Source organism: Podarcis liolepis, assembly GCF_965112155.1.
Source record: "Podarcis liolepis genome assembly, chromosome: 7".
NCBI lineage: Eukaryota > Metazoa > Chordata > Lepidosauria > Squamata > Lacertidae > Podarcis > Podarcis liolepis.
Window position 1 is genome coordinate 30,435,738 of NC_139561.1, and position 25,472 is coordinate 30,461,209.

At 44.8% G+C, this 25,472-nt stretch overlaps 1 protein-coding gene across 5 annotated transcripts in view; it reads right to left on the bottom strand.

Moving 5' to 3' along the window:
• Positions 1-25,472, bottom strand: part of AJAP1 (adherens junctions associated protein 1) — a 121,741-nt gene that overhangs the window by 26,732 nt on the left and 69,537 nt on the right. For all 5 annotated transcript variants that reach the window (XM_083513179.1, XM_083513183.1, XM_083513181.1 and 2 more), the window contains exon 3: positions 3,514-3,601. In XM_083513179.1, coding sequence (XP_083369305.1) covers positions 3,514-3,601 — 88 coding nt within the window. The remainder of the gene's footprint in view (positions 1-3,513; positions 3,602-25,472) is intronic.

A 25,472-nucleotide genomic window follows, 5' to 3' on the forward strand; every position in this document is an offset into this window, starting at 1 on the left:
TTCTGAATTGTTTTATTGTGTTTTTATATGAAGCTGCCCAGAGTGTCTGGGGCAACCCAGTAAGATGTGTGGGGCATAAATAGTGAAATTATCATTATGGAATGGGATGTCCCTGTTTTCATCAGAGAAATGCCAGAGGGCATGGGAGAGGAGTGGGGAGTTACACTTTGCAAGCAGGGGTCTGTTGCGTGAGCAGAATGACAGCATTGGATATGAATTATGGTGACTGACCCAAGTTAGCTTCATGGCTGAGAAGGATTTGAACTGTAGAATCAAAAAACTGTAGAGTTGGGCTGAACTCCAAAGGTCATCGAGCCCAACCCTCTGTGATGCAGGAATCACAGCTAAGGAATCCCTGACAGATGGTCACCCAACCTCTCTTTAAAAACTTCCAATGAAGTCCACCACCTTTCAAGAGAGAACATCCTATTGGTGAACAGCTCTCACCACCACGAAGTTCTTCCTAATGTTTAATAGGAATCACCTTTGTTGTAATTTGAATCCAATAGTTTGGGTTCTACCTTTTGGAGCAGCAGCAAACAAGCTTGCTCCATCCTGCATATGGTAGCCCTTCAGATATGTGTAGATGGCTCTCATATCACCTTTCAGTCTTCTCTTCTCCAGGCTAAACATCCCCTTCTCCTTCAACCATTCCTCATAAGGCTTGGTTTCCAGGCCCTTGTTCATCTTGGTTGCCCTCCTCTGCACACCTTCCAGCTTGTTCATCTTCTTCTTAAACTGTGGGGCCCAAAATTCAGGCCTCAGGGAATTTATATGTGGTAATGTTCTAAGAACACAAAGTGACGTTTTAATTCAGCTGGTTGGTTGTTTTCCTGCTGCTGCTTTCCTTATAACATCCAAGTAGGATTTGAGCTCACAGATGCCTTTGAATTGGAAGATGGTTTTGGGGAAACCGCTGGCATGTTTCACCCTGGGATTTCTCCTTAATCCCTTTTGACAAGCCCAATGGGGGCAGATGGGGCAATGGAGAGCGATCTTCCTGGATGACTTTTCCAATTTACTTGCAGTCTCTTCACCTGATTCAGCCCCCATCACTTGAGGTGAGTGTCAGAACAACCGGGACAAATTATGCCACAGAATGCCACAGGTTTGAAGCTATTAGGGAACATATTTTTCAAGCAGGGAAGAGGCCTGGGAGCAGCCTTCGAGAGAAGGAAAGCTGCACAACCGTCTAACTCCTTTCTTTCTCCCAGAGGTGCATCGCATTATTAGCGTGAGTAAGGCTGACCTCAAAGTAGGTCAGATTGACTAGGAAAATAGGTAACGGCAGCAGTGCCTGGAGCTAAGACGTAACCCATTTTACTACATGCATAGTGGATGTCAGAGAAGAAAGGCCTGCAAATGAGGCTGGATGAAAACAAAAAAGCTTGGAGATGTGAGGCATGTAAAACAGTCTGGTCCTTGCAAGGCATTTAGGTGGAAGGGGGGCTCTCCTCTTGAGTGCGGTCATTTCCATTAATTGATTGGGGAAATGCATAAAGAAATATTTTTTAAAAAACTGGGTACATTTTCCCTGAACTCATTAGAAGCTCAGAGGAGACTGAATTTTGCAAAAGAAAGATGGGGCAATTGTAACAGAAATATAGGGCAAAGCAGCAAGGGAGGGAAGATAATCTGTCCTTGGAGGATGCTGCCCCCTGTGTCTCTACATGAGTCACCGCTCTGGTCTTGCTTCTTCCCAAACAGGAAATGAGCCATTTTGCCTCCAGCATTGAATCAGGCACATATGGATATTTTGCTCCACCCCAGTGAGGAGGTGCCATAAAAAAAAAGATTGCTCTTAGGGAAGTAAGATTGACACACACCTTGTTCCTGACACAGGGCGTTGCCCTTTAAATCTCTAGCTACTGTAGCTCCTCCATGGGTCCCTTTGCCCGTCTGCATTCCTGTCATGTGCCATCCTCCCTCATATTTTTGTAATGATGAGCAAGCCTCCTGGTGCAGCAGGGCTTTTGCCAGCGCTCCAAGACAAGGCCAGCTGTGTTACTAAGTCTGCTTTGCCCAAAATAATAGACCTCATAGAACCGTAGAGTTGGAAGAGGTCACTAGGCAGGGGGGGTTTTTTTGGGGGGGGGAGAAGGCTTAACTTGTCCAACATCCTTCAAGGTGGAAATCACAGCTAAGGAATCCCTGACAGATGTCCACCCATACTCTGTTTAAAAACCTCCAATAAAAAAGAAGAGGAGGAGGAGGAGGAGTTTGGACTTGATATCTCACCTTTCACTCCCCTTAAGGAGTCTCAAAGCGGCTAACAATCTCCTTTCCCTTCCTTCCCCACAACAAGCACTCTGTGAGGTGAGTGGGGCTGAGAGACATCAGAGAAGTGTGACTGGCCCAAGGTCACCCAGCAGCTGCATGTGGAGGAGCGGGGAAGCGAACCCGGTTCACCAGATTACGAGTCCACTGCTCCTAACCACTACACCATGCTGGATCCCAGCTGGTGGTGAGGGAGAGTTCACCACCTTTCCACTGCTCTTACTATCAGAAAGTTCTTGCTAACACACATACAAACAGCCACCTCACCACCACAAACACCCACCCTTCCTCCCCACTCCTGCATGGCAGTAGGGAGAGTCCATCCTTCCCATCACACTGCCCAGCATATCAGCTCTGGGAACAGTGGTCAAGGAGGAGGCATGCAGTGGGTTCTCAGTGTCTTAGTCTGTAACAATCTCCCCATCAGCTGCTCTGCCCAGTTAATTGGCACTGAGGACAGCTGAGGAGCTTCTGAGGACTTCAGTCAATCATCTGGGCAGTGGGGAGTGTAGAATGGGTCGTGGAGGCCACCCTGAAGTCAGTCAAGAGCTGCACGAGGTCTACATCCCTCAGATTGCCCATATGGGTCTTCAGGAAATCAAATCAAAGGGAAGAACGTGTTCTGACCACCCAAAGAGAGGAGGAGTCCACCCCACAATTCCATGCAGGTTGATGCTGAAGGGTGGTCAAAGACTAGGAGACTAGGAAGAAAATCAATGACTTAGCAGAGAAATAATGAAGAAACCGTGGCCTGATCCAGATTTTTGCATTGTCTCTTAAGAAAATCAGATGGGCCTGCTGGATCAGGTGAATGGCCCATCTTGTCCAGCATCCTGTTCTCACAGTGGCCAACCAGAGGCCTATAGGAAGCGCACCATCATGACCCAAGCACAAAAGCACTCTCCTCTCCCCCATTTTCCTGCAACTGCAATACAGAAGCGTTCCTGTCTGTGACAGTAGAAGTAAGATATGAGCATCATAGCTAGTAGCCTTTGATAGCTTTGTCCTCCATGAATTTATCCAATCCTCTTTGAAAGCCTTCTTAGTCTTCTTCAAATCAAACAGCCCAAGTCTCATCAAATTTTATTCACGGGACTTGCTTTCCATACCACTGGCTAAGGTTCAGGTTGCGATTGACTCGCTAATAGCCTTAGTAGCCCAGTATCCTCAGCTGCTACACAGTTCCCTCCTTTCAACCCCCATACAGGGCAAACTCATGTGGTGGAAGATCCTTACCAATTTTTTAAGACGAGCGTCGTTATCAGAGCAGCAATGACCATGATGAGGGAGACGGTGATGGTGATAATCTGATGGACGGCCAGACCTGTAGAGGAAATAAAAATAAAGGGAGAATGGAGATGTATACTGGAAGCAAAAGAAATCTTGAATATGCAGTGAGTGAACCAACCCTCCCCTCTACAAGCACCTAGACCCGAGTGGGATGGGATGTCCAAGCTTCTGCTTGGGCCATCAACAGTGGAGGCTGGTGACACCAGCCTGTCTGTCCTCATGAAAATAGGGCATTTTAAAGGTGGGAGAGGTTGTTTTTTGTCTATTGTTTTATTTTATAATGGTATTTTTTAAAATTATTATTCTAAGTTGTTATCTACCCTTCATTCTAATGTCCCAGGGTGGGTTAAAACAAGTCAAAATACGTCATTGAAGTATAATTTTTTACGTATTTATTTATCTAACATTCTTATCCTGCCTTTCTCCCAAGCTGGGATTCAAGGTGGCTTCCACCATTTATTTTCTGGTGCTAATGAGGAACGGCCAAAGGAGCTGGGTATGTTTAGCCTGGAGAAATGAAGATCGGTAGATGATATGAGAGCTACCTTCAGATATCTAAAGGGCCATGCCATGGAAGATGGAGAAAGCTTCTTTTCTGCTACTGCTGCAGTGCAGGGTCTGAACCAATGGAATAAGAAAAATATGAAATCACAGCTAAGCATTAAGAATAACTTTCTGGCAGTAAGAGCTGTTTGACAATGGAATAGATGGCCTTTGGAGGGTGCTGGGCTCTTCTTCATGAGAGGTATTTAAACAGGGGTTGGATAGCCATCTGCCTTGAGCTGTGATTCCTGCAATGCTGTGGGCTGGGCTGGATGACACTAGGGGTCCATTTGAACTCTGCAGGTCTATGATTCTATTTTAAAACATCATTATAAAATGCAAAAATTATATACAGTGGTACTCAGGATCATCTGCACCTTCGTTTCCAAAGGCGTGTCTGAACAGGAGGGTCTTAGCCTGCCAGGCGAAGGAAAAGCAAAGAAGACTTAATTTTAGTTTTAGTTTGATCCTGAGCCCTCAAGTGTTTCTTTGTGGCATAAACACAGCATCTGTGCTTCTGTTTGTAATGGACCCTGTGAGTTCAAACCCTGCATCCAGCCTTGCTGGGGCATGGGGGTGGTAGGTGTGCTGTCTATGGGGGCCTAGACCTTATCCTCTACAAATTGTTCCAAGACGGATTCTTCATAGATGAGTATAGACAGAGGGCCCTATGTTGTTTTTGTTGTTTAGTTGTTTAGTCGTGTCCGACTCTTTGTGACCCCATGGAACAGAGCACTTCAGGCACTCCTGTCTTCCACTGCCTCCCGCAGTTTGGTCAAACTCATATATTTTTAAAAACCTGTTTATTGATATTAATTCATAGCTATACAAAAATACAAACCCATTACAAAGTATCTTTTTTTATAATGTTCTAAGATAATATTAGTCTAAAAAAGAAGAAAGTCAAAAAGAAAGAAAGAAAGAAAGAAAGAAAGAAAGAAAGAAAGAAAGAAGAGAAAAGGAAAGGAAAACCCTTCTTTGGTAGTGCGTCCCAGACTTGATTCCCCCACATTTCGTAAGAAGGAGAAATCCAAGACAGCGTTAGCTCAGAGGAAGCAGGTATCACACTTCGCAGCTTCAAACCAGTCACCCTCTGCAGCTGATGGCTGTTGTGACATGCTTTAACTTCCGAGGATATTTCCTGTGCCATTCAGGCAGAGAAGTGTCATAATAGAGAGCAGCTATTTTGCTACTTGTGTCTTCCTTTGTCTTGCCGCAGAGGGCCACCATCGGCAAGAGTCATTCATGTTGATTAACTCCTCTCTGGGCCATCAGAGATACTATATGATCAGCTTAACACAGACAATTGGAGCAATCTCAGTCCCAGAGAGCACTAGAGCATTGCCCAATCTTCTACTGCTTAGGTTTTCAGGTAGAAGCTAGCCATTTCAGTTGGATCAAATTGTTACCCACCCCTCAAAAATCTATTCCTCTTCACTGCCATTATTTCCTCTCTCTTTTTCAGATGATAGTTATTTTATTTATTTACTGCATTTATATACCAACCCATTTCTCCAAGGAGCTCAAGCTGACATACATGGTTCTCCCCACCCCTCATTTAATTCCCACAACAACCCTGTGAGGTAGGTTAGGCTGAGAGGCAGTCAGCAGCCCCCAAGGTCAACCAGTGAGCTTCATGGCTGAGTGGGGATTTTAACCCTGGTCTCTCCTGGTCTAGACCAATGCACCGCAACACTCAAAAATAAGACAGCTGTAAGCTGTCTTCTCTCAAGCTCAAACTTGGGACCTTCAGATTATGAGACTGATGCACTTCCTCCTGCGCACAACTTTTATGGCTGCATCTTATGCCTTCTTGCATTAGTCACACTGATAGTTCTACCTACTTGGCCATCACAACACTGTATAGTCAGCTGGAGTTGCCTGCATTATGACATACTGAAGACAAGTGAGGGCAATGGCTTAGGGTAATTGAGGGCCAAGGTGAGTGATGTCAATCTCAGTATACCACCTTTTTTCTCTTCTTGCAATGTGTGCTGGGGAAAAGTCACTGAAGAAAGGAAGTGTTGTTTGCAACTGATGAAAATTTTCTTTCGGTTGTAACTGATCACTCCCTGTCCTGTTACACAGGTGCAGAAGAGAGTGAAAGGAAGGGTCAGCAGCAGTGATTAATTGTAAGAAGCCCACAATCAGGACCCAAGTGCAAGAGCACTCCAGTATACCTGAAGGAGCGTCTCCACCCCCATCGTTCTGCCCGGACACTGAGGTCCATCTCTGAGGGCCTTCTGGTGGTTCCCTCACTGCGAGAAGCCAAGTTACAGGGAACCAGGCAGAGGGCCTTCTCGCTAGTGGCACCCACCCTGTGGAATGCCCTCCCACCAGATGTCAAAGAGAACAACAACTACCAGACTTTTAGAAGACATCTGAAGGCAGCCCTGTTTAGGGAAGCTTTTAATGTTTAACAGACAACTGTATTTTAATATTTTGTTGGAAGCTGCCCAGAGTGGCTGGGAAACCCAGCCAGACGGGTGGGGTATAAATAATGTAGTAGTAGTAGTAGTAGTAGTAGTAGTAGTAGTATCATCCTTTTCTGTGGTTTCTAGCAACTGGTTATCATAAGTAAACAGCCTCCAGCCAAAGTATCATCACCATGACTAGTAGCCACTGATAGCCTTTACGTCCTTGAATTGGTCTAATGACTTTCTCTAATAACCATTTGTCTAAACGATGATTTGTCTAAATGACTCAGGCCCAAAATACCCGAAAGACCTCCTCCTTCCCCACAGAGCCTCCCAAGTGCTAGGATTGGCAGAGGGGGCCCTCTTGGTAGCTCTTCCACCATCAGAAGCTCAGGGTGATGATGGCTCAGAAGAGGTGTGCACCTTTGTGATTCAGCTTTCAGCAAATGCTGAAGATGCACCTGAGATGTGTATCTCTAGTACCCTTGGAAGGTGGTGGACTATCCTTCACAGAAAGTTTCTAAACAGAGGTTGGATAGCCATCTTTCAAAGCTCCTTTAGCTGTGACACCTGTATTACAAAGGAGTTGGACTCAATGACCCTTGTGATCCCTTCCAACTCCATGATTCTGTGACCCACCTTATTTCTTTTAATTTTTATTTTTGTAAATCCACTTCCGAGCTAGGGAGGAGGTGGGGTTGCGGGCTTCACGCCCCTCCCCACACTTGCGGGGGCTGGCTCCAGCCCCACATGATAGCAGGGAATCCTCGGCCGCGTCATATCCCGTGCCAGCCAATCGGCGGGCGTGGGGGGTGTGGCCTCATCTACTTAGGTCTGGCGCTGCTGAGGACCTCCCTCTTTCCCACACCGCAGCTGACCCGGTTTTCCCTACCCACCCACCCACCCACCCGTTAGACTAGGTTCTCTGACGTTGCTATGAACCTTGGTTGGTCGCCGTCAAGGGGCCTGGTAGGAGTTTTTCCAACTGGCAGATTGGCTCCAGCCATTTGGTTTTCGCCTACCTCGTAGCAAACCATCACAAGTCCACAGTATGGGCAGTAGGCATTGGCTGGGGTACAGTCTATTGTTATGCAGATGAAGGGGGAGAAGGAGCGCCATCACCTTCTCCCAAATAAAGGGTAGTCGGGTAAATGATTCCGGGGGCGTGGCCCTGTCCTAAGCCTATGGAGGTGTGGGCCCACGGCACGCCCCCACACGGTGACCCCAGGGGAGGTCCTAGTTGACGTGCCTCAGCAGGACTCCTCCCACTGGTGGTTAACCCTCACCGGCCAGGCCAATGCCAATGCCTAAGCCAATACCGCTCAATTCCTGTAATCAATAAAGTTGTGGCCTAATTTGACCCATTAACTCGAATTCTTGTGTCCTGTGTCTTTATTTCTATGGGGGGAGGCGGGAACTTGCCACGCAACTGTTTTTAATATGGTATATATTATGGTATATATATGGTATATAATATGGTAATATGTTTTTATATCCGTGCTGTGTTTTAATTGCTGTGACCTGCCCTGGGATCTTAGGGTGAAGGGTGGATGATAAACTGTAACAAGAAGAGGAAGAGCCATAGAGTTGCCTGGATAGCTCAGTCAGTTGAGCACATGGCACATAATCTCAAAGTTGTGAGTTCGAGCCCCACATTGGGCAAAAGATTCTCGCATTGCAGGAAGTGGATTAGATGTCCCTTGTGGTCCCTTCCAACTATAATTCTATGATATGATACCTAATAATAAGTTCCCAACAGCGCTGGCAATGACTAATACCTACACCACCTAGGCAATTGGGTGATGTTGGTAGTAGTAGCTGAGATCCCTGCAAATGCCAGCCAGCAGAGATGCCTCTTAGGAAGCACCATGGTCTCTTCTGCCAAGACGCATCACAAGTATCAATCAAAGGCTCAGAGATGCGGATGCTGGCAATCTCATATAATAAAAGCCAAGGTCACCTTTGTTAGCGTGAGTCACTGAGATGACTGCTGCCAAGCTGTTTGGGTAATGATAGCTGCAATGGACTTTTTATTTTCTTGCTCTCCTTCAAGTTGTTTTGTTAGGTCGGGTAGTCTGGAGGAATAACAGGCGACTCAGACACGTACGGAACATAACACTGCTAGGAATGGGGCTCCAGAGAAGGTAACTACGAGAGCAGAACCCTGACCACCAGAGAATTTTCCAAGGCCATCAGAGCTCCCTAGCTATCAGGGAAGAAAATAATAATATTTTTTTTGGGGGGGGTAGGATTTTCAAGGGTGTTGCTAGGACTTTTCAGCACAAAGCTCAGTATTTTCAGCAAAAAGTTCTGGATTCGGACCTCTGATCCAGATTAGGGAACATTTCAGTTCTCTCAGTTTTTCATCTCTACAGCCTTAAATTTACTTCTTCATATTTCTGCAGCCATTTGTGAAATTTCCTTTTTCTAAAAAAAAAAAATCTTCCTGAAAATTCATTGGCTTTTTGGTGCAAATTTCTCCTAATGAACAGATTTTTTTTTTTTGTCTGAATTTTGTTTTGACAAACTGGCAGATTTTTGCAAGTGATATAGGGCATTTTGAAAGTTGTTTTTTCGCAGATACAGTGGTACCTCGGGTTACAGACACTTCACGTTACAGACGCTTTAGGTTACAGACTCCGCTAACCCAGAAATAGTACCTCGGGTTAAGAAATAGTACCTTGGGTTAAGAAGAACTTTGCTTCAGGATGAGAACAGAAATCGTGCGGCGGTGGTGTGGCAGCAGTGGGAGGCCCCATTAGCTAAAGTGATACCTCAGGTTAAGAAGAACTTCAGGTTAAGAATGGACCTTCAGAATGAATTAAGTTCTTAACCCGAGGTACCACTGTATCTCCATTGGTATGCATGCTTTCCCCTAATACATGTATTTTTTCAGACATTATTTGGTTGGAACACGGCATTGCAAAATTAAGATACATGCAGGTTTTGAAGGATGGCTGTTTTTTGGTTCTCATACTGTTTTGGAAAGCACAAAGTTGATAAAAATTACCTTTCGATGGAAACTGGATAGCTCAGAAGCAGAGGCAGTAATGCTTCTGAATACCAGTATCTGGAAGCCACAGGAGGGGAAGAGTGCTCTTGTGCTTGAATCCTGCTTGCAGACTTCCCAACACAGAGTGGCCACTGTGAGAACAGGATGCTAGACTTCTTATGCTCTTATGGGATGTGCTCTTAGTCATGACACCGCTCCCTGAGCCCACCCAGTTACCACAATTTTTTATATTGTTATTATGATTTAGTGATAGTTCCTTTTTAAAAGTTCTTTAGAAACTTAGTTGTAAATCACCTAGAGCAGGCACAACAACAACAACAACAACACTTCCATAAACAGAAGCAGCATACCAGATGCTGTGGGCAAGCAAAAGTGATGATTTCCGTCTTCATATTCTACTTGTGAACTTCCTAGACACATCTGCTGCCCACTGTTGGGTGCAGGTTACTAGGACTGAATGACAAGATGTGCAGATTGACTGGGGTCCCACTATCAAATATAATTGCTGGTCTCTCATCAACATTTTGATAGCCTCTCCTCTCTTCCTCTCCCTTCTGGAAACACATACATTAATATATTTTTTACAGCAGCACACTTTGCCTTTTTATCGCTTTAATTGAACATAATGCCAGGCGCAGCCAGCCAGATCAGCAACTGTCCATAAAATCCTCTATTTGTTTCCAAAGCTGAGGGAGGAATGACACGTTCCATCTCAGCCTCATGCCTTTAAAGTCTGGCAGCTGCCTATGCCAGTCTCAGCCAGGAGGGAACAATTTGCAAGATTGGAGTTTTGAGCAAAAGGAGAGTGTTTAACTCTATCCTCTGCAACTCCCTCCAGCCCTATATTTACATTGCAAATCCCTTCTGGGTGGAAAACATTTGGAAGGTGGAGGGTAGGATTTGCAGAAGGGGTAGTGGCAGACAGGAGAAGGGTCTCTCCACTGCAAATTGCACCCTCCTTGCTCAGTTTTCTCAGATGGTTTTAAAAGCACAAAGCAGAAATCAAAGGTGTGGTTTTGCGCTACTACAGGGCACAGGGACTCCCAACTCCTATCAGCTCTTGCCAGCATGGCGATTGGTCAGGGAATGATGGGAAATGTAGTCCAAAAACATCTGGTAGTCCAACATGCGGAGGGCCACAAGCTGAGCACCTTACCAGTAGTAGTTACTCTCCTGCAATAGACATCTGGTTGGCCATTGTGAGAACAGGACGTTGGGCTAGATAAGCCTTTGACTAGATCCAGCAGAGCTCTTTTAGTATTCCTAAGGGTTCAGTTTTGGAGAAAGGGCTTATAATGGCAGTGAGGGGCTGCTCACACTAAGGAAAAGCCCTGCTGGATCAGCTGAATGATTATTTAGTCTAGCATCCTGTTCTCTCAGTGGCCAACCAGACGCCTCTTCTGGGAAGCCCACAAGCAAGACCCGAATACAAGAGCACCCTCCCCTCCAGTAATTGGGATTCAGAAGCATTACTGCCTCCTCCCCCTAAGCCACCAGTTGTGTTGATGGCCTCAGTGACATATTCACAGCAGTGGAAGTCTGGCTGGTGTCCCTCATTCTCCCCTGAATGCCTCTAGAAGGGATAGTAGAAGGGATAGCATTACCCTCTTCACCCTTCCAGAACTACTGAAGGAGTCAAACTGCAGCCCAACTAAAATGCCTTGGCCCCTCTGTACTGAATTGGGAGTTGGGTTTGTGGTTTGCCCTCATAATATGGCCTTAAAATCAGTAAGAGAAAGAACAGAGGTGGCGGGGGGAGTGGGTGATGTGTTTGCAAACCATTTCCTGCACTGGCTCCCGGTGCAGTACATGGTCAGGTTTAAGGTGATGGTTTTGACCTTTAAAGCCCTATGCGGCCTAGGACCCATGTACCTATGGGACCGCCTCTCCTGGTATGCCCCGCAGAGGACCTTAAGGTCCACAAATAACAACACTTTGGAGGTCCCGAGCCTCAAGGAGGTTAGATTGGTTTCAACTAGGGCCAGGGCCTTTTCAGCACTGGCCCCAATGTGGTGGAATGCTCTGTTCACAAGAGACTAGAGCCCTGCGGGACTTGACATCTTTCCGCAGGGCCTGCAAGACAGAGCTGTTCTGCCTGGCCTTTGGTTTGGACTCGGTCTGACCCTTATGTTTCCCTCCCTTTATGGTTTTGATCTATGGGCTACTTTTAAAATGAGGCTGCATTTTAAATTGCATTTTAACCTGTATTTTAAATTGGTCCACCCCCCTTATGTTTTTACTGTAATTTTATTGGTGTTGGCTGCCCTGAGCCCAGCTCTGGCCAGGGAGGGTGGGGTATAAATAAAATCTATTATTATTATAAGAAGAAGAAGAAACCATAAGGCAGCTCTAGAGAATGCAAATGTGTGTCTTTTCAGAGAAGGCGTTCAGTTCTGGAAGACATGGAAATGCAGCTTGGCCATTGTCAGGGAACTGACATCAGAGACATGGGAGAAGGAGAGGGTCTCTGATTCTGCAGGCGAAGGTCCCAGCACCAGGGGGAGACTCAGCTTGGGAGAAGGGGAAGGAAATAAGTGTAACACCAGGGATCCAGGAGAGCAACGGGACGAGGAGGTGGAGGGGCTCCAGGACTCTTCTCTGGAAGTCAGTGAGGAGAGCCCAGGCACCCCGCTACCCACGCCCACCCTGCGCAGGAGACTTCCGCGCAGTGAGAGGCGAAGACGATTGGGTGTCAAACAACTCTTATGTTGGCAGCGGTTTAAGAAACGCCCACAGACAGATTCTACGAGTGACTAAGGGCAGCCACGCTGAGATGGGCTGTGCAGTCCGAAGGGTTAACCAGGCAACCTAACACCCAAACAGGGCAGGATTATGCACGAGTAACTCCCAACCATTACAGCCATTTTGCCATGAGGGCTGGCTTGGGTGTCCTGATGGCTTTGCTCAGCCTCCATGCTTGGAGGCAGTAACGCTTCTGAATACCAGTTGCTGGAAACAGCAGGAGGGGAGAGGGCTCTTGTGCTTGAATCCTGCTTCTAGGTTACCCATATGGTTGGCCACGGTGAGAACAGGATGCTGGACTAAATGGGTCATTGGCCTGATCCAGCAGGCTCTTCTTATGTTCTTTTATGGCCATGCCTTCGGCTGCTTGGGATAATTGTTGCTTTAATGCTCTCCCTTTAATGAGATACGGCATTTGCCGCTCTTCCACCAAAAGACCTTCCCCCTGGGAACTGCTGCCCAGGAACTTGAAAGAATCGCAGTGGGGAAGATATTGCCTTTCAGCTTCCAAACGGGTGTCCATTTTCCTTCCAGCTCTCAAAGCAACCTAGCAATTTCCTCAAGCTTTCCTCAGTCCATGGAGACTTTAATGAACCACTGAGATAACCACTCTCCTCCCGCTGCCAGGCTGCATTAAAACCCCAGTCGGCTAGCAGCTGGACCCTAACTTAGCTTGGAGGTGTTTCTCTGTTTACAGATGAGGCTCTTCCGCTCTTGCACTCCTGGGAGTAAATTAAACCAGGAGATTTGACACAGCTTTGAGCCTGGCATGTACCGCGAAAGGCTGCATAAAAAGCAAAAAGGTGTTTCAGAAGTTCTGAGCGTTAACAAGATTTACCTTGAGACATTACTCGTCACTTTGAGAGCTGGAAGCATAACTGCAGCATCAATTTGCCTGCCCTAGAGTTCCAGGGACCTCCCGCCATCACCATCATCTGTATTAAGAACATAAGAAGAGGTCTCCTGGATCAGGTCAGTGGCCCATCTAGTCCAGTATCCTGTTCTCACAGCAGCTAACCAGATCACTGTAGGTAGGGTTGCCATATTTCAAAAAGCAAAAGCAAAATTCCTGACACTCACTAAGGTGTTGAGCTGTGTTGTTTTTTTTTAGGAAGATACCAAGATGGTTGAGCTCCCCCCAAAACCTAAAGGTAAAAGGACCCCTGACCATTAGGTCCAGTCGTGGCCGACTCTGGGGTTGCGGCGCTCATCTTGCTTTATTGGCCGAGGGAGCCGGTGTACAGCTTCCAGGTCATGTGGCCAGCATGACTAAGCCGCTTCTGGAAAACCAGAGCAGCGCACAGAAACTCTGTGTACCTTCCCGCCGGAGTGGTACCTATTTATCTACTTGCACTTTGATGTGCTTTCGAACTGCTAGGTTGGCAGGAGCAGGGACCAAGCAACGGGAACTCACACCGTCGAGGGGATTCAAACTACCGACCTTCTGATTGGCAAGTCCTAGGCTCTGTGGTTTCCCAAAACCTACCCCCCAATAGTGATGTTAAACTTTGGGAGCTGTTTCCACTGCTTTTTCCATTGTATTGCCATACATCGGGGTTTTCCCTGACGTTTTGCGGATTCGGCAAATTGCCCCCGACAGTTTTTACACCCAAAAACCAGGACATGTCAAAACCAAGACGTATGGCAAGCCTAGCTGTAGGAAACCCACGAACAGGACCTGTGTACAAGGCCACTCTCCCCTCCTGTGGTTTCCAGCAACTGAAATTCAGAAACCTTCCTGTCTCCGACCACAGAGGCAGAGCATAGCCATCATGGCCAGTAGCCACCAATAGAATTCTCCTCCATGATTTTTTTTTTTGCTCCAGAGCTTTCCCTGCAGAAAAGACACTCTTTAAAGCTCAATCGGAACAAACAGCAATCCATGGACACTGAGCTTTTAAGAGATCCTCGGGATCATCTAGTCCAACCCCCTGCAATGGAGGAACATGCAGTTGCCTCATACAAGGATCGAACTTGTATCCTTGGTATTATAAGCATCATGCTCTAACCCAACTGAGTTGTCCAGGCTGAGTGATGGAACCTGGGATCTTCTGCATGCAAGGCAGATGCTCCACCACTAAGCTATGGGTGCTCCTAACAAGACACAGGAGGCAATTTTGCACCAAGTCATCTAGCTCAGTAATGTCTTCACAGAGGCAGCAGCTCTCCAGGATTCCAACTAGCTGCCTTTTCCTGGCCCCTGCTTAGAGATGTCAGAGTAGAACCTGATACTTTCTGCATGCAAAGCATGGGTTCTATCACTCAGTAACACCCCTTCCTGTTGCTCCTCCAGGCTCTAAAAGAGAAGAGGCTGAAGGTACCCATGATCTTCATTTATGGGAGTGAAAAATATTGCTTCTTCATACTCTCAGGTCAGTGTTCTGATCCCAAAAATAGGTTAGTGTGAATTTCCAATAAAATGAAACAACACCACACAAGTTGTTGTAGCAATCCAGCCTATTGGGCGATGGATGGATGACTTCAGACTCCAGGTGAGACATCACAGTTCTGAATCATAGAGAGAGAGAGGCAGTAAAAGAGAAGAATGGTCCACAAATCCCTACTAACCTTAATGATCAGTGCGGGAAGCCTTGCTTGTGATTTCCCCACCAGTGATAGTTCATCATCTTCTCTTTTAATGCCTGAGATAGGAACATAGCTGTCAACTTTTCCCTTTGCTTGCAAGGAATCCTATTCGGAATAAGGGAATTTCCCCTAAAAAAAGGAAAATGTTCACAGCTATGGATAGGAATGTCTCAGTGGGTGTTCAGATAGGAAATTCCCTCCCTTGGGAAGTGTGACTGAACCCCCACCTTGATGGTCTTTAGACAGCAGTTCAGAACATCTATCTTCAACCAGGCGTGTGCATGTGTGGTTTAAAAAAATGTTGAGTTTCACTGTATTATGGTATGTTGGGGACTACTCTGGCTTCCACTGAGATCAGACTCATCATTATCATGAAGAGTCCAGGGAGGAAATTTTTAATCTATTCCTTTTCTTATGCTATTTTCACACCATGCATTTTAAAGTGCTAGGATACCACTTTAAACTACATGGCTTCCCCCAAAGAATTCTGGGAGCTGTCATTAGTTAAGGGTGTTGAGAACTCCTAGGATATCCCAGGCATAGGCAAACTCAGCCCTCCAGATGTTTTGGACTACAACTCCCATAATCCCTAGCTAACAGGACCAATGATCAGGGATGTTGGGAGTTGTAGTCCCAAACATCTGGAGGGCTGAGTTTGCCTATGCCTGGGATATCCCCATTCCCCTCCAAGAGCAGCAATCACATACCCTCCAATATTCCTAAGAGGGAAAATAGGAACATTTATCACTCTCCCCTCCACTGACCCTCCTTGACCTTCTGTTTTTGGTGTTCTCCTCTGACCCAACGAAGTGAGTACCATCACCAATACACCAACAGGACACAGCACACATACCCTCCAGCATCCCGGGGGGTGGGTGGGGGGGAGAGAAAGCCTGTAATCCTTATTGTATTGTAGATTTACCAAAAGAAAAATACACACCAATACATAACTTTTATAAAGGGGCAAGATTAGACGCAGATGCACAAAGCATTTAAAAATAAAAATAAATCAAGACTTTTTGTGTGCTCGGCTCCACTCCCCCTTTCTTTCTGCCCAGAGTGGCCTTGCTGCCTGCCCCTCAAAACCTGTGTGTCACATGAGGCTGGGCCTTGGCAGCAGCCGGCTCTCCTATTCCTCTCCCACTCTTCAGCAGTCACTATCAAATTTCTCTTTTACAGTGAGAACATTCAAACAGGAAATCATCCCCGGTGAAGAAATAGCTTTGCTGGACATTTAGCTTGGTTCTCTCACCAGGGCACCACAGATCCCCTTATCTCTTCTTACACTTATCTATCTTCTGGGTGATGCTTCCATTGGAAATCCACACACACCCCAATTTCCCAAGCAGTTATGGAATTCGCTGTCCAGGGGTCTTCAGAGCGATGGAGGCAGAGCCAGGCATCAATCTATTAGGGGCTGGTCTAAGCCGGCAGCATTAAATGGTCTCCATGTCCACTGTGGAGCAGTATTAGTCAAACTCTAATGATTTACTGTCACTCTCAGTTATGACCCTGGCACCATAATAAAGCATCCCACCATATGTCCCCTGAGCGTCAGTACTTAACAGCCTGACACTGCAGCACAGGGGTCAGGCCCAGGGGCTTAGTGTGGCCCTCCAGGCATTTTTATCTGGCCCTCAGAAACCTCTACAGGCCACACCCTGCCTCCCAAGACTATGCCCTTCCTCTGTGCCCTCCTCAGATGCTTTGAACTGACTGGAGTGTGCCCTTGAAGTGTGGCAATTCCCCCATGTTTTTAAGGGGGTGCCATCAGCTGGGCACATATCAACACATGGGGTGGGGTTGTCTAAGGGTCCAGCACTTTTGAGAGAGAGTATTCATAGGAATCTCTTAAATCGTGTAACCTCTGGCTTATAAGAATAATATTATTGCAAAGTTAGAAGGAACCCCAATGGCCACATAGTCCTGCAGTGCAGGAATCACAGCTGAATAGTCCCTGATATATGGCAATCCAACCTCTACTTAAAAACCTCCAACAAAGGAGAGCCCAAGACCTTCCAAGGGAGTCCGTTCCACTGTCAAATAAGCTCTAACTGTCAGAAAGTTCATCCTTATGTTACTAATCCTTGATACTATTGAATCTGTTTGATGGTCCAAATGGGATTTAAAGAACAAGGAACTTCTTCATCTTCTTATTGTGGCCTGGTTGGCAACAGCAAGATTTTGGAAGAATTTCACATCTACATATCTGAAACATCAGTAGGTTAAAATTTGACATATAGCCTTGCTGGAGATCTTCTCCCACAAGTGACAGGTGATCATGGACAATGGAAAAAAGACCCATTTGAGGGCATTTGGTTTCCCTTCATTGAATACATGCAGGACTTACTTACCAAACACAATGTGTTCCCTGGAAATGGTTCATTAGGCAAGCATTCGCATAAAGAGTCAATGATTTCCATTGATTTCTATGGCAACATTTCTAATCCATTATTTTTTTAAATCTTTCTTCCCACCACCACCAGTGTTTTCTACCTGAAACGGCTGCAGCCAACCAGAAAAAGTGAGACAAAGGTAAAACTGATTTGTCCAATCTTTCCGGTTCTTGGATTTCTCCAATGTCTTTCCCCACTCCCTTCCATGAATGGCTGCCACCAACCAGCAAAGCACACATAAGTAAGGAAGTAAAGAAGAGGACAAACACTGGCTTTTCAAATAACCGAATCTGTGGTGTGTATAGTGAGGTTTGGGTATAATTCTTTATGTTTGAATAAGTGAATTTTTGCACAGCATAGTGAGTGGGCAGGACCTGCATGTATACAAATGAACAGAAACATGGCAGGGTTAGGGTTGCACAACAACATATAGAATGGTGTGAATATCCAGAAGTCTATAGGGAAATCTCTAATTTTCCTATTTTGCATTTTGAAGAAGAAGAGAAAAGAGAAGACCATAAGCCCATGATAAGAGCCTGCTGGGTCAGGCCAATGGTATATCTAGTCCAGCACCCTCTTTTCACAGTGTCCAAGCAGATATTTGTGGGAAACACTCAGCAGGACCTGAGTGCAAGAGCAGGGTTCTCCCCACCACCACCCTGATGTTTTAAACAACATCATTGAATCGTAGAAGTGGGGAGTTTGAAGGGACATGAGGGTCATCTAGTCCAACCCCCTGCAATGCAGGAATCACAGCTACAGAATCCCTGGCAGATGGTCATCCAATCTCTGCTGAAAACCTCCAACAAATTAGCATCCACCACCTTTAGAGGGAGTCCGTTCCAGTGCTGAACAGCTCTTACCATCAGAAAGTTCGTCCTAACGCTGAGTTGGAACCTCCCTTCTTCATTCGACACCGAAGCCAAACCTTCTTACAACCACCACCTTCCACCTTATTCCCTGACCTACCACTTGCCAGAGGCAAAACAAAACAAAACAACACAACACACACACACACACACACACTCAATTGATATAGGGAGTTTCACAAGTAATCATGGGTTGGACTTGATGGTCCTTGGAGTCGCATCTAACTCTTCAATTCTATGACTCTACATTGAGTGAATCATACATCTTTTACTTACTCCTATTTCTACAAGAGTTATGAACTCTGTCCTGCTTCATTCCCCCCCCCCTGCAAAAAAAAAAGAGGATTCCTGCATCAAATTGACAAGGGTGATAAAAGTAATGGAGACTTCGGAGCAACTTTTACAAGGCATTTCTTTCCCCTCTTAAAAAGGACCATCAAACTCACAATTTAGTGTCTCAGCCAAGGGAGGGATTTTGTGGAGGCGAATCCACTAAGAATGAGGAAGGGATGTGTGTGATTATTTCAAGTCCTCTGACACTTTTGGAGCTCCCCAAAAAAATCATCCCTACTAAAAACCATGATGTGATGTCCAGATGAAAAATAGCCTTCTTGAGTTGGGGCTATTCAGATGGTCATTAGCTGAAGGGAGGGGGAGAGAACCTTATAGCATCCTTCCCAAAGCTAGTGCCTTTCGGATGTTTTGGACTATGATTCCCATCATTTGCAGACATCATGGGCATTTTGGACTACAACTCTCATCAGCCTTCAACCAGCATGGCCAATAACTAGGGTGATCGAGTGGGCACTTGTTTTAGAAGGGATGCCCGACACCCTCTATGGGCTGTGTACACATGATGCTTTCCCGTAATGTATGAATTTTTGGTTATATGACTGCATTACAACATTTGGAAGAGGACAAACTTGGAAAGACAGCTGTGTTTTACTCTGTCCAAGAATTGCAAATAGGTAGGTCTGCATTAATGGAATCATAGAATTGTAGAGTTGGAAGGGATCCCAAGGGTCATCTAGTCCAGTCTGAAGATGGTCACCTCTGTCTTCCCTATAAACTAAATTAATTACTCTTCCCATCCATAATCTCGAGTCATCAGTGTCTCCACCAGTATGAAACAGGAATAGGCAAAGCATATTCTTTCCACCTGATGTCACTTTTGCAAGCATGCATTCTTATGACCATTTCATCTCATTTCTTCATTCATCTGCAAATTTTATAAAAAACAAACAAACCACTAAATGTGGATTTAAATTGCGAAGTTCAGTCGCAAGCTGACCTGAATTTAAATACACATTTTAAAACACATTCTAATCTCTCTCTCTCAGATCAGCCTGCAGCAGAATGAACAATGGGTGGATTCCTCACAAAGCTCTATGTACAAATATATTTTAAAAAATGAAAATGAAAAAAGAAAGAAAATGGTATGCAGTATTTTTATGAGCAATGACAGAACATTGCTCACTCAGAATTGGCTTGGCTTGGTAATTGTTCCAGTAAGTGAAGATTGGATTAGTTTGTATCAGAACTCACAAGCACTAAAGTCCTCCCAAAAAAACCGCTCCCCCAAACCCTGATGTACAAATGCATTTTAAAAAAGAAAGACAAATGTTTACATTATTTTTATTACCAACTACTGGACACCCCCTCACTCAGAATTGACTTGGCAATTAATTGCTTTTGCTTCTAGAGTTCAGGGCAAAAAAAAAGTCTACATTTTTTTTTTTAGAGATGTCTTCCAGCTAAGGGAGCATACACTGATGGTGTAGCAGCTGTGGACTTTATTGTATCTCCACCACAACCACAACCACCCCACCACTGCCTGTAAGAGATGTCCACTTGGAAATGCACCCACTATTATCTTATCTAATGAAATGTGTTCTTCCTGCAGCCTCCCCCAACTCTGTGCCCTCTGGATTTTATGAATGACAAATCCCATTATCTCTGACCATTGGCAATATCTGCTGGTACTGCTGGAAGCAGTCGTCCGAAACATTTGGATGGCACCAGATTGAGAAAAGCTGCTTTAGAATACACCTTCATAACTCCATGCCACAAGGATGTTTCTGTCCTTAAAAGCTCAGCTCTGTTCCTTTAACCTTTTTTTTCTTTTCCTGAATCAAAATCTGTCAGAATGAGTTTCAACAAGGCAAAGCTTCAACCACTGAGTTGGAAATGGCATGACATTCTTCCATATGTCGCCCTCTTGAGCTGAGACATCTACAGGCTAAAGAATGATACATCAGCAAGCATTATTGCATAAGCAATCAGATACATATACTGCATGGGCCTTCAGATAGGATAGTTCAGATACTTCAGACTATTCAGATAGTTTTAGCTTCCACTCTGAGTTGCTAGCAGAAGCAACAAATCCTGGAATTTTAATTTTTTTATTTTAAGAAGGGTCTGCTTGATCAGGCCAACAGCCCATCTACTCCAGCATTCTATTGCCACAGTAGCTAAACAGATGCCTCAATGGGAAACCCACAATTAGAAACTGAACCCAAGAACCATCTCCCCTCCTGTGGTTTCCAGCAACTGGGATTCAGAAGTATTATTGCCTTTGACAATCGAGGCAGAGCACAGCTGTCATGGCTAGTAGTCATCAATAGTTAAGTCCACCATGAATTTGTCCAATCTGCTTTGAAAAATATCTGGGTTGGTGGCCATCACTGATTCTTGTGGGAGTGAGCTCCATAATTTAACTATGCACTGTACCTAGAAGTACCGTATTTTTTTGCTCTATAAGACTCACTTTTCCCCTCCTAAAAAGTAAGGGGAAATGTGTATGCGTCTTATGGAGCAAATGCAGGCTGCACAGCTATCCCAGAAGCCAGAACAGCAAGAGGGATTGCTGCTTTCACTGCGCAGCGATCCCTCTTGCTGTTCTGGCTTCTGAGATTCAGAATATTTTTTTTGTTTGTTTTCCTCCTCCAAAAACTAGGTGCGTCTTGTGGTCTGGTGCGTCTTATAGAGCAAAAAATACAGTACTTCCTTTTATGTGTCCTGAATTCAGTTTTATTGCATGTCAATGAGTTATAAAGTTATGAGAAAGTGAGAAAAAACTTTATTCTATCCACTTTCTTCATGCCATGCATCATTTTATGAACTCAGAACTATTGTAGAATCAGAAGAGAATCATGAGGGTCATTTAGTCCAACCGCCTACAATGCAGGATTCTTTTTGCCTAATGTGGGGCTCAACCCCATGGATTTGAGATTAAGATTCTCATGTTCTACTGATAGCTATTCTGTGGGCTCTAACTTGTTTCTCTTGAGTGTCATTTTTCTAAATTAAAAAAGTCCCAAATGATGTAACCTTTCTTCATAGGGGAGCCACTTCATCCCCTTGGTGGGGGAGGAGGAAGAGGAAGTCAATTTACTTCTTATCAGCATTAAGGAATTGTACGGCATCCATAAGGCAGTCGGAACCTGGATGGAGTCATCTGGAGTTGTATCCAACATTACTCTTACTTAGAGTAGGTTCACTGAAATCAAGCAACATGACTAACAAAAAAGAAATTAACTTCAATTGGACTACTTTGAGTAAAATTTCATTGGCTTCAAACAACAGGTTTATGATGTGATGTTGGTATTTCTATAGAAACTCCCCAAATCACCTCCAACTCTTGTTGGGAGCAAGTTGCTCACTTGGAGCTCTCCGTGGTGCTGAACCAACTAACCTGCCTGGCTCTGTAGACTCTACCATGGGAGCAGAACAGGGCAGGCCCTTGTAACTACACAACAAAACAGATCACTTGGCTCACAGCTAGTGGTGTTGCTAGGTATTTAAAAGATTTAGGCCATGGGCTCGTCCACTTAAGACTTGAATTGGTAATTCTGCTCCTACTCAGAACAGACCCATTGAAATTCATGGGCATGACTAATGTAGGTCCACTATGTGTAGAACTTGCAAAAATAAATGTTGCAGAATGAATGCCATATAATTCCCCATACAAATTATGCTAGATAAATTTGTCGTTATTTGCACCCCACCCAGGATCACCCTAGATCAATCCTATTCAAACCATTTAGCTCTAATTAATTTCCCAACCTGGTCCAAATTAATTTAATCCCATTACTCCCAAATCATCCCCAGATAAAGCTGTTTTAAATTAATTTAATCTCTCAAATTAGTACCCTGTTCAGTAACCCAGATAACCCTCCCAATTCAACTTTCCCCAAACCCTTTCCTTACCCAGAAACACTTAGAAAATTATTCCTGGCCCATGCCCCATAATCCCACCCTGGCAATATCCCAAAGGCCCACAGATGATGGAATGGAGAATGGAACATCCTCCAAGAATACAGAAGTCATCCATTACTGGTTTGGACAATTGAGGTTAATGGTGTGAGCTGGTGGAAAGAGGGATAATTAAGTAACTAATTCTGAGGGGCTTAGTAATGGGAGAGAGTGCTTAATTGCATGTTAATTACCCAGGCAGCCAATTGCCTCAGGAAATTACACAGAGCAAAGTGTATCATCACCAGTACACCACAAGGATGAAACTGCTAAACTGAGGTCCACACAGACTTGGATTAGAGGAAGTGCCGTCAACATTGCCCTGATAATCACAGAGGGAGAAGAGAAACACTCTCCATCTACCTGTCAAACCTGATGGAGCTCATGCAATTTTCTAGGGTGATGGTAGGATGTGGGGGCTAAAAGATTCATTCAAGAGTTAAAGACTTCCCATGCAACAGTGAGCAATTGTACTTTAAAAAAAAACAACTGGAAACAATCTCCAGCGGTTGATGCTATATCATGACATATTTACAGCAGCAGTTTATAAGAAAGAGAGTGAGAGTGATGTATGAAGGGAATGGGATGGGAGATGAATTATTATAGAATCATAGAATTGTAGAATTGGAAGGGGCCCCAAGGACCATTTCGTCCAATCCCCTGCAATGCAGGAATCACAGCTACAAAATCCAGAAGTGAGAGCCATCCAAACTCTGTTGGAAAACCTCCAATGAAAGAGAGTCCAACACCTTCTGAGTGAGTCTGTTCCAGCCAGAACATCCTCTTGTCAACTGAATACATTGATTCGATGAGGGTTTCCCAAACTTGGGTCTCCAGCTGTTTTTTGGACTACAGTTCCCATTGTCCATGACCACTGGTCCTGCTAGCTTGGGATGATGGGCGTTGCTAGCTAGGGATGATGGGAGTTGTAGTCCAAAAAACAGCCTGAAACCCAAGTTTAGATCCTAGGGTAGGTTTAGATCCTACCCTCTGGGGCTGCATAAAACAAGCTTATTCCATCTTCCTTACCAATCAACATGCAGGAAACAGAGAGAAAGAGGGGGATTTGGTCCATATTTGGACCACGTTTTCATGAAAACCAATATAATCCACACTTGTTGATAAAGATGTGTATATGCTAATAGGAACATAAGGAGAGCACTGCTGGGTCAGACCAAGGATGGCCCATTTACCCAGCATCTGGTTCTCACAGTGGCCAACCAAATGTTTGTGGGAAACCAGCAAGCAGGAACTGAGCAAAAGAGCAACTCACTCCTCCTGTGGTTTCCAGCAACTGGTATTGAGAAGCATTACTGCCTCTAACCATGGAGGCAGAGCATAGCCATCATGGTCAGTAGCCACTGTTATCCTCCATGAATCTGTGTGATCCTCTTCCAAAGCCATCACTAGCCATCATGAACACAGAGTTGCACAGTTTAACAATGTGCTGCATTTCTTTTATGTGTCCTGAATCTTACAACATTCAGCTTCATTGGATGTCCACGAGGAGAGGGAGAAACACTTTTCTCTATCCGCTTTCTCCATACCATGCCTCATTTTGTAAACTTCTATCACATCAGCTATTGCTTGTCTTTTCTCTAAACTAAAATGCTGCAACTGTTCCTCATAGGGAAATCACTCCATCCTCTTGACCATAATGGCTGCTCTTTTTTGAACCTTTTCTAACTTACAGTGACCAACCAGATGCCTCTGGGAAGCCCCCAAGCAGACTCACCACTTACAATCCTCAGCAGCAAATATTCAGAGTTATAGTTAGCAGCCATTGATATGCTGCTCCTCCATGGATTTCTTTAAACCCCTTTGAAATCTGCATCCCATGTGGAATGGCCAGTTTTTGATAACACCCCAAAAAGACTGGTCTGAATCTGGAATGGTTGGGTCTGGGTCAGGGATAATTGAATAGGTTGAAATAAAAGCAAATATTCACACCATCTAGTGCAGTTGTTTTTCCAGGAAAGATATCCAGATCAATGAAATGGTTAATTTCCACCTGAAAATCAAAACCCTGAGCATTTTTAAGCATAGCTCCGTTTCCTACCCTTCAGGGCATCTCAGCTCCATTGACTTTGAAGCTTGCATTGATATTGGAGGGAAGAGGGGCACGATCACCACTGGCATGATTAATTTCTGATGAAAATTGATTTGGGACCGAGTTTTTCGCTGAGCTGTGGCCATAAAATCTGATGTTGCAACTGCAGGAAGCAGAATTTCCTAATTAAAAACAAAGAAAACCTCAGTTCCCTCAAGGGCCTCTCTTGCAAAAGTGTTGGGTTAGGAAAACTGTATTTTGGTCTTTTCCCCACAATAAAATGATGCGAGCTCCAAAGCTTTCATCCTGATGTTTTACATGGAGCAGAACCTCTCTTACAAAGATCCACTGCTCACCGGTTAGGGATATAGAATAAATTTGATTCATTTTGCATTTAAAAGCAAATGTTCCTAATTTGTACCTTCTGAAACAAGGCGTAAACTGAAAGACATCCATCCTCACATTTCTGCAGAAGTGCAAAAACAAAATTCTTTAGCAGGAGATGGGGAGGGAGCTTAACAAATCTCGCTATTCAATGTGAGGTTCAATAAACCTAAGATTATTTGGGTTCCAGAGGCAGCTGTCAGCCCTTGCAAACTATGTACCTGGGGAGATTAATGGTACATCTTTATGGACCCTTCCCATATTCCTGCCCAAACTCCCTTCCTCCTATTCTCCTTTCCCCTTCTTGGATGCCCAAAACATATTAACCAAGCTCCGAATGAGAGAGTAAAAGTTCATCTCTGCCAGAGCAGAGTCCAGGTCTCCGATTGCCTCCAGAAGAGTGTAATTGACTCTAACAGAAGATGTCAAAATAATCAGAAAGGTTACAATTGAAAGAGCAGGTGCTTCAGGGACCTCTGAGCTTTGCAGTGTTTGAACAAATTCATTGTGTGTTCGACAGAGTCTCTCCAGGCCTCTCTTCCTTCTTCACCCAGGCTCTTTCCCTACATTTTACTTGCTTTAAACAAGTCATTTTCAAGCTATCTTATAGAGAACCTCCGTTAGAAGTTCCTTGATCATATAAGGTGGTGC